Raw genomic sequence first — 14502 nt, 5'->3', positions numbered from 1 at the left:
AGCGTTCTGCTCGCTGCTAACATGGATGGCTCTCAAAAGCTCCAGCCCTTTGTGATTGGCAAAGCAAGGGCACCGCGCTGCTTCAAAAACTGTAAGCAGCTCCCTGTTCGCTACGCCTTCAATAAGAAGGCGTGGATGACGCATCAGCTGTTCACAGAATGGCTGCAAGCGTGGGACGCCGAACTGGGCAAATCGGGGCGTCACGCTTGCCTCCTCGTCGATAACTGCTCGGCCCATCACACCACCTGCAAGCTCGAAAACATCGCGCTCAAGTTTCTGCCCGCGAACACGACAGCAAAGTTGCAGCCGCTCGACCAGGGCATCATTAAGTTGTTCAAAGTCGGCTACAGGAGGCGACTCATTGATAGGCTTTTGGTGAACCTCCGCATGGGCACCGAGCTGAAGGTTGACCTGCTGGGGGCCATTCAAATGATGACTGGCGCCTGGAGAGACGTGAAGCAGGATACTGTGGCCAACTGCTTCCGGAAGGCAGGCCTCGTGACAGCCAAACTTCCTGAAACCTGCGAAGACGGCGACGGCAACAACGAGTGCATGGACGATGCGTTTCGCGAGTTGTCGTCCCTTTTCCCGGCTGCCGTTCCAGCCGAAGTGTCTGCCGACGATTATGTGAACGTTGACAGCAATGTTCAGGCTGTTGCGAGCCTCGCCGACGAGGATATTGTAGCTGCAGTCGGAGGGACCCAGGCTGACAGCTCGTACTCCGCCGCTGAAGTGGCGGCAGCGTTCAGCTTGATTCGCTGTTGTTGAGGCGACATGGAAGGAACCGGGCTTTCGCACCTGAACAGCCTCGATAAGATCGAGGTTGGCGTCTTTAATTTCATTTGCAAGGCAAAGAAGCAGACCAACATAAGCGATTTTTTTTTCACGCAAATAAAGCATTACGTTGCGTCGTGTGTGCGGAAATAGTTGTCATTCTTGAATGCGCCGATCGGTAGGTCATCGTCCGCCACAGGTAAAGTCTCTGGGCCTGTATTTTTTATATCGAATTTTTGATATATCGAATTAATTCGCGATCTCCTTCGAGTTCGATATATCCGTGTTCGACTGTATCACCCAGCGGTTGCCATCTGAAGTGCTGGGAAGGGGCCCATAAAGATCAACTCCGACCAGGTCAAAGGCCCACCCTGGACAAGGCAATGGTTGCAGTGGAGCAGCTAAGGCATGAGGGGTATTCCTGCAGCATTGGCAAGCGAGGCAGGAGCAGACATATTGGCCGACGAATCGGTACATTCCGCGCCAGTAATAACGAAATCGCAGGTGTGCGTATGTTTTTAGTCCTCCTGCATGTGCGCATTACGGGTCACCGTGAAACACTGCATATATGTGCAAACGTAGATGTCGAGGAACCACGAGTAAACATTTGCGCCCGTTCGAGAGGTAGTTACGACTGTATAAGAGCCCGTCATGAACAGCGAAGTGGTGTGCCTGACGGCGCAATGCACGGCCAGTAGAAGGCGCTGATGGGTCTCACAGAAAAGCCAGCATAGCAACAACCCATGGATCCTTCTGCTGCTCCGAAAGCATATTCGTGGCGGTGAGGGAGGGCTCGCATATTCGTACTTTCTGATAATTGGGCTGGCCTGACAGTGGGCAGCGAGACAAGGCATCTGCATCCGAATGTTTACGGCCCGAGTGGTACAGCACTCGAATATCATACTCTTGGTGGCGAAGCGCCCATCGAGCGAGGCAACCTGAAGGATCTTTCATGGACGACAGCCAGCAGAGTGCATGGTGGTCCGTGATGACGTCGAACGGGCGGCCGTAGAGGTAAGAACAAAACTTAGTTATGGCCCAAATGATAGCCAGGCATTCTTTTTCTGTAACAGAATACCCAGCACCTCCACCAAATGTCAAGAGGCGTTATAGTTCAATTGATTAAACGCTCAGATAGCGGAGCACGTTGCGAGAGGACGCAGAGCTTCGGCAACACAGGCACAAGGCTTCCAATAACTCGTTGCCGTTGTCTTTCTCGAAGCAGTGCCTGCTGCTCGTTCTTCTCCAGTACACAGGAATTAAGAGAAAGAAACAACTTTATTTGCCACTGCAGGGTAGGAAGTTAGGGCAGGTAGGCCTAACTTTAGCATAGATGGAACCGTCTATGCTAAAGGCTGCTATGTCATCTTGCTTCAGAAGGGTAAGTTGGCGATAACGTGCCCAGTCGGCCAATTCCATTTTGCAGTGCGTGCTGTCGCTTAGGGCTACTGGAAAATGGTCACTTCTGTAGGGATTTCTGATTGCTTTCCAGTTGAAATATGACATTATTTCTGCTGAGGCTATGCTTAGATCTATGGAAGAATGCGATTTATGTGCAATGCTATAGAAGGTAGGTTCTCTTTTATTCAGTAGAACCGCACGAGAACACAGAAGAAAGCTTTCGATTGCACGGCCTCTTGCGTCACAATGAGGGTCGCCTGAGAGCCAATTATGGGCGTTTAGGTCCCCTGTAATGACTTGGGGCACGGGGAGCTGATTGACTAGTGACTCAAATTTTCTAAGCTCTAGGTGGTAGGTGGGTGGGATATACAAGGAGCACACTGTCCCAAGTCTGTCAAATAGAATGGTTCTAACAGCTACTGCTTCCAGATTTGTTTGAAGACTTAGGTGCCGACAAGCAACTGATCTCTGAGCTATAATTTCCACACCACCTGATGCAGTGTTGCCATCATCGCGGTCTTTGTGGAACACTGTGTATCGGGTTAAGAAGTCCGTGTTCGATGATTTCAGGTGCATTTCTTGAACACAGAACAGCCACGGATTAAGCTCTTATATTATCTCTCTCATGTTGTCTAAATTGTGCACAGTGCCAAGAGCATTCCAGTGAATTATGTGTAGCCATTGCATTTGAGAAAGAAAATGTGTTCTGTGTTCAAGTCAAAAGTTGTTCTTTTTAGGTTGCAGGACTGACCTTCAGCGCTGTTATGGGATTTTTGTTTTTTCTCGTGTGCTCAAGAGATCCCTGCCTTTCCCTCAGCATTAACAACACCAGGCGCTTGAGCTAGTGTCCATCACCTTGTTTGAGGTGCTGGATGACTGCTGTTTCTGTAGACGTGTTGGAATCTGGGCCTTTGCCTCTTGGACCTTCAGGCCTGGCAGCCCGAAGGCCTGGTGACCTGGCTCCATCGAGAGCAGGGCAGCTTTTGTTACACCCACCACAGGGACAAAAGGTGCGACCGTCGACTCACTAGATGTGGCCTGGACGGGCGTGAAAAGCTTCAGTGGCACTGCCTTCTGACGCGCCACATCGCTGTAACTTTTCCGTAACTTTTCTGGTTATTTCTTGTTATTTTTTTCAGATAGGCCAGGACCGAGAATAGGCCGGGTGGTTTCCTTCATAGTTGGGATGGTGGAGTGTTTCTTCACAATTGTCAGAAGCGTGGTCTTTTGTAGCACATTTTGCACAAGTCAGCCAACCCTGGCAACTATGGGATCCACATCCAAACTTCTGGCAAGAGTGAACAAGGCTCAACAGAAGAATGTACGCCTGCACGCACATGAAATGGCTGGTCACACGTAGGCCCGGCCAACGTGCTAGCATACATGCATAACTGGTCAGCATGCTTTTGGATGACAGTGACAGTACACATGAAATTATCGAAGCATTTGCCATCACCCAACGTGGTCCTTCATGCATCAGTTCACCATCCATCCAGTTATTAGACAAGGAAATTGCGCATCTGCAAAGTTAATCGATCTCCGTCCACATGTAATCTCAAGTCATTCTTTTTGTGTTTCCATGTCATTTATGTTTTACTATTACTTCCCTGCCTATATGTTCTGTGCTCGCGCAATAAACCTACTTGTTGGAAGTCGGCGCCTGTGTCGTGTGCCTCTTTCTATGTCCCATTATTCACACTGTTTGCAAAAGAATGTCAACAAAATGATCATTTTTCTCATTCAAATTTGCTTTTCCAATTGCCCGATAATGCAAAACAGTTAGTGGCCCCTTCTTGCAAGAAAAATCCATAGGTGACTGTACTTATTTGCATAAAAAATTGAATTTCACTGTAATGAAATTTCGATATAAAGAAGCAAGTTGCCAGTTTTACTGAGTTTGAGCGCATGATGAAACTTCACTGCTGCTGCAAAGAAAGACTATGGCAATAAATTCAAACTACTGAGGGGCCAGTGGTTGAATAAATGAATTACATGCGGTTGCCTGCAAAGGCTCCTTTCAAATCACGTGCCGCACAACAGACAGAGGCTGCCGAAGTAGACCAGCATCTTTTCCAGACGCGGTGAATTAGCTCGTCATGGCCTCAGATGCATCGCCAGATCTTGGAGGCCATAAGCTTGCAAATGTGGGGTCGATGAGAAGCACTAGGAGACACATGTATCAGCATATTGCATCGACTTATTATTGTGACAGCAACTATATGGACACTCCTCTGGGCGCATTTCTGCCGTCGGCGTGAGGTTCTGTACGAAGTCCAAAGGCGATAAAATCAGCGTTGCGCGCCATATGCTGTATGTGCAAGTGAAAACGTGCGAGGGTGAGCTGGTGATCGCTGTTCAATCAAGCGCTTGCAAAGGGAGAAAGCGGACAGCAAACGCACTGTCTTCATTCGCACGAAAGGCCGTGGGGGAATGTGAGGGAGGGGGGGGGGTGGCGGCGTTTGGCTCTGGCAGCAACGGCGCATTTTGCAACCGGGTGCAAGGGGAACTGATAATCACGGCTCAATCTTGCATGCCATATATAGAGGAAAGTTGGGAGGCAGCGTGGGAGGGAAGGGGGCAGCTTCGACTGTACCAAACATGCATACTTTGCGTGGACGCGTGCAATCGCGTGCGCCGTACCTTGAAAGCGACCTGCAGAGCTTCTATGCTTTTGTGCACTGTGGTCTCGCCGCTCTTGCATTGAAGCGATAGACTGCACCAAGGTCACTACACCCGCTGCTGCTTCTGCGCTTGCTCACACCAGCGTCCAGCGTTTTTGCAGCAAGTGTCTGCACTCATGGAGTGTGATGTGTTCATGTTTCCTTGTGCGCGCTGACACCACGCTTGTTAAAGGGAAGCTGAAGCGGTTTTCAATTTCCATGGATTGCTGGGGTTGGGAAGAACAGACCTATTAATTTATGGTTCTGAAATTTTTTCTCTGTATTGTAAATATAAGGGGCAGAAATCGCTTTCTAAATCACCCCGCGGACACGTCCCTGTCGCTTCCCGGAGCGCTGGGTGAGGAGGCAGCAGGAGGAGAGAACTGGCGAGAGTGACGTCATTCCCAGAGACCATACTGGCGGACCAGCGTGCTGGCCTGTGCTGGCATGTGCTGGCATGTTTCTTTCCGTCCTGCGCTTTACTAAACGACGCTACGAGAGATCTGCCGCCGCTCATGTTTGTTTTCTTTTGCGATTTTGGTGAACTGTGCTTCCTTTCTGTGCTGCGCGAGTGCCTACAGCCAAGGGTGCCCAACATGCCCTCGTTCTGTGTGCCTCCACGACATGTGCCTCCACGATACCTCACGACACTAACGTTCTGGCACCGTACACAGCTTACTGGTGCATATTTAACACAATAAATTAATTAATTTAGCCATGAAATTACAGACACCAAATAATTCACATTACTAAATCACTAGACAACTAATCCATCACATAAATTGCTGAAAAAGTATTTCAATTACTGTAAGTAATCCAACGGTTGTCATGTTTGTTGATATGCATGATATGCTGAAATTCATGACATCCATGCCTTGCACTCTTTCAGGTTCTAGCAGAGCACCTTGAGAACTGAGCCCCTGATGAACGTGTTCCACTACCAGCACCAATCGAAAAGTTTGAAGCAGCCAGTGTGACACAGGCAGATAATGTTGAAGAGTTTGAAGTAGCCAAACGCGGCACTTATGTTTGCGATCGTGTATCAACATGCAAAAAACCACGCAACTTTAGACAAGCAGCGGCAAGGTGCATGACATCGCAGAACTGCACTCATGTTTACAATCTAATGAGATGTTAGTGCTTCGGCATTCTTCCAGCAGCAAGTTCCCAGTGACATTTTATCATGTTTTTTCTCCCGTCATTGGAACGTGCAGCTACATGAAAAGACATATGCAGCAGCTAAGATTTCCAACGCGCGAGAAGGTGCACACATCGCTCCCGCTTTTGGCACACTCAACATCGTCGTTGCCGCCGTTGCCGCCATTGTTTTCCGTATCGGCTGTCGGTGCGAACATGTAAGGTGAAAATACAAGCTGTCCGAGACAGCGAGAACGTTCCATAATGCTTACAACTCAGCTATGAAGCCAGAACAGAACAGCGTGCTACGCTTTGAAACGGCGGCGCCGACCGGCGACTGCTGCGAATGACGTCACAGCGGCCTCGACCAATCACGGACAACAGCGGCATTCGCGCAATGCCCTGAGGCGCTGGTGCGCGTTTTCATGAAAAAACAGCCGCTTGCGCTTGTTTCCGGCCTTTTTGAACCAGATATTCATGTTCAGTGGACTCAAAACTGTACAATGTCGCAGCGAACTCATTTTTTTTAGAAAAGTGTTTCAGCTTCCCTTTAACTCTGTTAGTAAGCGAATGTTTCCAAGTTTACACAGCTGATAAAACTACCATCCTTACTTCGTATAGCTGCCTACTAATTTTCTATCGCAATCGATGCTTAGCTTTTTGGGTGAAACTGACTTTGTTATCCAGGCTTAGCTCGCACTGAGCACTCTGCACCATTGTGCTCCAGTGCTATGACCTGTTCTCCTTTGTTTGCACGACTGTAGCAAGAGGATTTGTTCAAAGCTTCAGACATATCACAGTGCACAGGATTCCACGTCACGGCACTCCTGGGTTTCTCACTTCTGTGCTAACGCCATCATTGCTCACTCCACCATTAATTCTACTGCCACAAAATAATGCTTACCAACAATGCCAACAATGACGAGTTTTCCAACAAGCAGTAACAGGTCAGTGACTTTGTCCAGCACAACAACCCGCACAACGTTGCGCATGAGCAACTTGAAAGCCTCCTTGGCAGAACTGCAGAAGTTCTTGCCATAAATAGCAATCTGCGGACAGAAGAGCCAATGAAACATTTAACTTCATTCCCCAAAGCAAGCATCAGATTGACATGCAATGCTGTGTACCAATGTTTACAGTTTGGAGGCCCTAGTAGGTGTCTTACTGAAGAGATGTGATCTTCTGCCAAAGACTCTGCTAGTGCTCATCACATTATGCCTTTTTTTTAGGACTTTATCAACAATCACAGCGTGCAGCCTGTGCCAGCCAAACACCTCAGCAAGCTACACTATTGGGAGTGATGGCCGTGAGAGCTACAAGGATGTGTGTGTGTCCAGATCAGCACAATTCAACACCACAGAGGATGTACACGATCGATTCTAAAGGGGGACACAACAAAATGGTTTGCATTGTGCTACATCAAGAATCTATTAAGACCAAATAATAGCACACGCTCTTCAATCATTTTGCAGAAGTGAATGGTAGAAAATAGATAGTCCATCCTCTTAATTTAGCCTGTCAAATCCGACCAAAATGATGGTGTACCGACAAGGTCAAATTAATGGAAGTTGACTGTATTACACTGTGCAACAAAGCCGCAACAGAATATAAAGCACAGATCCAATCTCAACAGAAACTAGTGTGAAAATACGTGCAATAAGAATTAAAGAAACACTCTACTCAATGCATCAGCAAGTGGCATAAAACATGGCTAGTTGGTACATGATTAATTTACCAGAAATGTGGTGCAGCAGCAGACAAGAGATGACGGAAGCAACATTGACACTCTGTTGTCCCTCGTCTTTTGCTGTGGAACAATTCATCAGCAAGTGACCAAGCTCACCACTTTTTCAGACTGTTTGCTTTGGGCAGTTGCAAAATAGTAAACATGCTCCATACGCCAAGCCATCCATTGTTAACACTTTGTTTCCAATCCTTTATATCAAGTAGCAGTTTGTAAATGTGCGGTCAAAGAAAGTGTTAACCAAGGCATACGCAAGTCAGCAGATACATTTACAGTGAAACAAGCACACAATGTCAACTGCCACAAACTTGCCCACAAGCACCTTTTGATGCATGTGCTGACATATGCGCAAATTTTGGACAATCTATCAGCGTCCAATTCTATTCGAACAACAAACAAGAAATATGGGTCATGAGCATTAGGGTACGGTTGCACCTTTCTGTGTAAGCACTCACATGCAAGAAGTAAAAACCTTCAACACTGCATTCAACCAATTGTGGTGAACAGGACACTTTGCTACAATGGCCACAGTGAAAATTCATACCATGATGTAGGCATTCTTGTTCAAGAACTTCAGGAACTTCTCGAGGCACCAGAAACAGCACTTGCAGCACCTGCATGGGCAGCAGAGCAATATTAAAGGGTGCTTGAAGCACTTCTTGAACACAGTAAGAATCGCTTCTGTACGGTTGTCATGCAGCATCATTGAAAGCAGCTGGCCCACCAATGTTACTGGCTAATTTTGTGATCATGAGAGCATTCTCAGCAATACACAATTGCTAATCTCGAGTTAAATAAATGAAAATTCTACAGATCCCATGCACTGTGGGAATCGACGCTATGTGAAGTTTATTGCAGGCAGCTGGCTATGCAGCATTCTATTGGATCTGTAAAGTGTTACCAGGTTGACCACTATGTTTGTGTAAATCCAATACACTCGAGCTGCATTATAACGAAGTTGAAGGGGCAGCCGAAATTACTTTGTTATATCCGTTACTTCGTTATATACATTATTAGTTTATTGCAATAGCGTGCACAGTTGTAAACATGGAAATAAGAAGACTGCTTTGCAGCCTGCGAAATTGCTACATGGGCATGCATGCGATGAAATTTGAATAAAACAACAAAAGAATCTGCGGTGAGCAACATGCGACTTAACACCCGACGCGACAGCCTTTAGATAGCTGCCTTCTGTTCCATTGTGATGGTCTCTTGCGCCTGCTTTCCACTTGGTTTGCCGCGGTCGAGCAGCACGTCGCGGTTGAGGAGGCAAGGGAAATTTGCCACGCAGGCTTGGCTCGGCCGGCTAATTGTCTGCAAGACTGTACCAATGCCAGTGCAATCTCTGAGGCCATGCCCAGCTGCTAGCCCATGTGATGCATTGCAGGGATAGGGAGAAGTGAATGCACAGCCTGCGAATGACGTCGAGATTGTGTCCGGAGGTCTCAGAGGCAAGGCCCAGCAGTGGCTGCATGCGCGGCGTGCCATAGAGAGATAAGTGAATGGCCAAATTTTTCGCACCGCTGCACGTAGCCGCGCAGCATGGCGCGACGTGCGCATGACCCCCAAGATTGCACTGGGGAGATCTCAAAAGCCGCACGCCACTGCGCCTGCCTGCATGGCATGCAGAAGTGCACTTTGGTGCAGAAAGATTAGTGCAGAAATGCACTAATCTTTCACACCGCCGCACGTAGCCATAAAGCGTGCCATGGGAGCCAGTTTTTCGCGCACACTTGAGGTCGAGAGAGGAGGTGAAGTGGTGAAAGAGAGAAAAAAAAAAAAGATGTGACGACAATTATATGTCGAAATATTGCGGCACCTCAGTCGACGCATATTAGAGGCTTCGTCAGCAGACGTCCTCGTTCAAATTCATTTTCAGATTAATCGAGCACCTAGTGTAGGCTGTGTGTGTTCTGTTTGACTTTTTCATCTTAGTGGTGGCCCGTTTTCGTGCGTGCGTGTGCCTAAACAGTGGATACAAATCTTCATTGTGTGCAGAGAGAGGTTCCCTTCAGTGCAATGGTGCTACTGATGCAAAGCCTCCTCATCAGGTTGGGGCATTCTTATTCGCGGGCTCAATCATGTTAATGAAGAGATAAAGTTTATCCGGCGTTCCTTATTTTCAACCAGTGTGATTTCAACCAGATTTTTAAAAAATTTCCCGCGTAATGATCACACCCCGAACTTGCTGCAGTGATATGTCGTGTGCCAAGTCTAGCTAATAATGATCGCGCTTACCATCTGTCGAAAGCTACGCGAACGACTCAAGACAAACCAAGCGGTCTGCACACACCAAACATTCTTAACAGATGCCCCATTTCATTCGTTTCATCACTTTCCGCACTTCCATGACAAAAAGAAACTACAACCACACTTGCTTTTATTATGTGTAGGCTTTATAATGGTTGTGGTCAACAACAACAAAAAAAAGGCGCCTTTCGATTCTTCTCGTCTGCACTCGTGGGCACGCAACAAACCACGAGCGGCAACGATAGCAGGCACGTTTACACTGAGAGGTTAGAAGTGTACCCTATTCATATGCCGACGCTTATAACACAGCTAAGATATTCACCCACCCTTAGTGGAAACATGCCGTATTAGGATAGTAGTGAAGACAAATTCCGCAGTTTTCGCAGCATGCCCGCCATGTGTTTTTATGTCACTGGCAGCTAAGTGCGCCCATCTGTTTCTATCCCCTCAAAGTGGACATGGCTACGTTATTGCCGCAACTTTGCCGATATTAACGATGTTATACATTACAGATATGGAAGAAACTGTTTCAATGCACGTAATGTACTCACGAGAAGAAAAAAAATCGCGTTCGGCTTGCTCCGCCACCCGCCATTTTTGTTTTGGTGTCCTGCACTACATACAGCGGCAGCCGCCTATTTGTTGACCTGTTGTCATCCCGCAGCAAATGCAAAATGAAAAAAAAAAATTTGCGGGAAATTTAACCTGCATAATGATCGCACCCCTGAATTAGCGTCAATTTTTTTTTTCAAAAAAGTGCGATTATCATGCGAGTAAATATGGTAGATGCCGGCACAACAGCACCATGTACAGTAAAAGCATAGTCTCGCTTTCAAAAAATGGACTTAGATAATCGGGCTTGATTGCGATCGAAAATATGCCATGTGACACCCATATCAGACCCCTGCCTTTAATTGTGCTTATTTTTTTTTTTTCAGCCTCAATGTGTGTCGGCACTCCTGTCTGAATTGGACACGTACGTTGACTATCATAAGTTCTCGCTCAAACAAATTGAGAGCGTTCTCGTTCTCCACGTATCCTGCCCACTGCCTGTTTTCTTTCTTTGCTTTCTTCGAATATTTTCGCACGATTTCATCGTCTTCACAATGTTCGTCCGCTGAGACGAGCAATGCTCCATGCGCACGACTAGCCATACGTCGTTGGCGCGGTTTCAACTGACCACCGTATATTCACTGGTAGAATCTGCGTATCTAATGTGTGGAGGAGTGCGTATAACCTGTACTGCCAACAGGGACTCGACCTTTGCCAAGAGCGCATCTGTGCAAAAATGTGGCGGAAACTCTTCCGGCTCCTCAGGTATGGTTATTATAGATTATATACAACTTCTTATATGGTTATTTTCTTTCCCAAGGTTTCTTCTGAGCGTCCGACGCTATCTCCTTGCCGGCAAGTAAACCACGCCTCTCCGCAACTGAGATGTCATTCAGTCTCGTATTCATGCAGTCTGACTCGACCCTTGGCATGACGATCACCCTGACTGCTCATATGACGAGTGATTGCTATTCCAGTCAAAAGCTATTTTCTGTTGATCTTCTGCCACTGGTATATTATATAAAGTTAAGTGCAGATGCCTCTCAAGCTTCTTTAAGAGACCTCCACACGCTGTTAATTGGGGAGGTCGCAACAACCTCGCCATTTGTGCGATAATTCAACGACATACAATTTTGCTGACAGAATAATACGTTGGAACAACTCACAATGCAGTCGATGAATTAAAGGCGAAAAAGCGATATACATACAGCGGAACCCCAATTATACGACTTTCTCGGGACCACGAAAAAGCGCCATAAAATGCGGCCGTCGTAAAATCTGAACATTAACTATGCCTATAAAAATACTACTTATTTCACGCGATGGATTTACGACAAACTTCAATGTAAACTACTAGCATACTCTGCAGGGCTTGGAAAAACAAATTACTAAAAAAGTAAATGCAATAAGAATTAATGCTGCAGTACAGGTACCAATCATGCTTTATTCAAACAAACCTTTATGGCACTACATTGCCCACTGCCACGATTCCCGCCAGCTGGCGCGAACTTTAAAAAAAGTCGGTAAGTTCCTTTTGGACCTTGTTTGATCCATGAACCATGAGCTTTTGCTCGAGTTGTGCAACGTCCAAAAGGCGGTCCTCTGTGGCATCGCGTGAACAGATGAAGTTCCGGATGCCGTAGCACCTCGGCGAACGTGGTAGGCACAGGCACGGCATCTGTGGTGTCGTCGTTGTCCTCATCCGATGTTGCAGCAGTGTCTGCACTAGGCAAAGCCTCCTCGATGGCGTCATCCAGCTACACATCACCGCAGATCACAACGTTGCCGCTTTCCGCTTGTGCCCGAACTTGTTGGCATTCTGCAATATCACCGCTTTGTTTGCCAGGATCGTCTTAAGCCAGGATCATCTTAAAGTCCCGGGCAATGCTGGCTTTCGTGGCTCCATGCTGCTTTTCCGCTTCCTCGATAATATTTAGCTTATCGCCTATCACCGAGCGACAGAACTGTCCACTTTCGGGACATCGTGCGTCGCAATGCTCCACACAACTCAAAACCTCCGCGAATGCTGGCCGCTAGGATTACGACGAAGAACAGGTGCGATAAACCTAGGCCTCTCCACGCTACCTTGTCAGCAATCTGCTGCTGGGAAGCTGGAAGGAGAGAAACTCTTCCCCAACGCGACGAGAGGCGACGCCACCGAGAAGAGAGCGAGAAAGTGATTGTGGAGAAGAAAAGGCGATATTTCAGCATAGCGAGCGTCACGGGCGGCTGCTGGTGGGGGAGAAAGAAACAGACGATGAGACGAAGCAGGGAAGAAAGCTGCGCCGGAGCGAACCGGTCGAGTGGTGTCAAGCGCTCCCGCATGCCGAGAGACGGAGCAAGGAAAGAGACCTGCGGCACTTTTCTTTCGTCCGCCGTTCCGTCTCGCGCTTCGCAAGGGTTGTCGTATAACATGGGTAAGCGTAAAAGTGTGTTGGATCAACGGGGTTTTTAATGCTTTGCTTCTATGGGGACTTCACCGGGACTACGCTAATCCGTCGTAAAACCTGGGACGTCGCAAAACCGGGGAACGTATAACCAGGGTTCCACTGTATCTATATACCGATGTAAGTTCATTTTCCCATTATAGAGTGAAATAAAAATCCTCGTTTGCTCAGTCAAAGCCAGAAATGGACGCTCTGCAATGAACTCATTCCTGGCAGACCTTTCCTACTATTTACTTTGCTATCAAACTGACAAAGTTATTGAGGCACAATCATGAGTCATGTAAGCACAACACTGATATAAGCCACAGCATCTACAGCAACGTCTGCCCTTGATCTGCGTTGCCTCTCCATGCTTATACAAGGGCAATCTGTTCTGCGCATTCCTTATTTCAAAGCACCCGCGCCTTCATATTCAAATTCTTTATTTATCCTTAAAAACAATAGAAGTGTGTCCAGTACTGTTTGGACCCGTAGCCATAGGCTAGTTATGGGTCCAAGAAATGAAATTCTATAATGCAGACACTTCGTCACATGTACAATAAAAACTTGGAAGAGCGAAGAGGGGGATATATACATAATACTAATGACAAAAAAAAAGCATAACAAGGAACAGATGCTTCAATTCAAAAACATCGTGCATGTTATATTACAATAATAAATGGGGTGCAAATAGCAGATAGATGTCTTTTAACATGTTAAATGCATGCGCTGAAAGAATTTTTTAGCTGCAAGTACAAAATTTGGGCGTATTTTATTTCTTGTGGGAAGAGTATTCCATATCTGAACACCAATAAAAGAGAGCCGTCGTTCTCCATAAACGTTCTGCGTGGGCAGGAGATTAAAGTTGCCTAATAATACATTTCTGGTAGTACGCGATGATGTACGGAAGAGGGAGATGTGGAAGGGGTGGTTGTTTCTCACGATACTGTTTACGACAGTTGCTGTTTTTAGGAGGCGTAGTGAATCGAAGGGTAATATCCATAGGTCGTGGAATAATGGCTTGCTGGGGTGATCCTGCTTAGATTGCGTTATGATTCATAATGATCGTTTCTGCCATTGTCCGATTGGCTGGAGATAACTATTGACACGTGTACTTAGCTATATCGGGCGACCACGTTCCGCCGCCTAACAAATGTTATCGCACAGCAATGTTATTGCATGTAAAAGCAGTTTCTGGAATATTATCGATGGTTCCATCCACTGTCTTTCACCGCAACTTGTGTAATCTGATTGCATATATGCGCGACGCGAATAGTGTAGAACTTTGTGGAAGACACGCGGGTCCCCGTGGTTAATCTGGAACATTCGATGACTGATCTATAAAAGCCAACGCGCTTGACCTGCTGATCAGATTTTCGACGATCGCCGACCGTGTTCGCCGCTATGGTTGTGTTATAAGTGTAGCCTGTTTTTGTGGGCACAGGTTCGCCCAATAAAAGTTAGTTTTGTCTTTCACAGTATTGCTACTGTGTTCTTCAACGTCACCACCACGTGACACTATTATAGGTCCATTCCCATGATTCCAGACAGTACAAGA

At 46.9% G+C, this 14502-nt stretch overlaps 1 protein-coding gene across 9 annotated transcripts in view; it reads right to left on the bottom strand.

The window, feature by feature from the left end:
• Nucleotides 1-14502, bottom strand: part of Ctl2 (Choline transporter-like 2) — a 608937-nt gene that overhangs the window by 63898 nt on the left and 530537 nt on the right. For all 9 annotated transcript variants that reach the window (XM_065452835.2, XM_065452836.2, XM_065452840.2 and 6 more), the window contains 2 exons: nucleotides 8261-8330; nucleotides 6877-7021 (listed from right to left, as the gene is read on the bottom strand). In XM_065452835.2, the coding sequence (XP_065308907.1) occupies nucleotides 6877-7021; nucleotides 8261-8330 (215 nt within the window). The remainder of the gene's footprint in view (nucleotides 1-6876; nucleotides 7022-8260; nucleotides 8331-14502) is intronic.

The sequence above is a fragment of the Dermacentor albipictus genome, chromosome 1 (assembly GCF_038994185.2).
Source record: "Dermacentor albipictus isolate Rhodes 1998 colony chromosome 1, USDA_Dalb.pri_finalv2, whole genome shotgun sequence".
NCBI lineage: Eukaryota > Metazoa > Arthropoda > Arachnida > Ixodida > Ixodidae > Dermacentor > Dermacentor albipictus.
The sequence above is the reverse complement of the archived record's forward strand: the minus strand, read 5'-3'. Positions and strand labels throughout refer to the sequence as shown.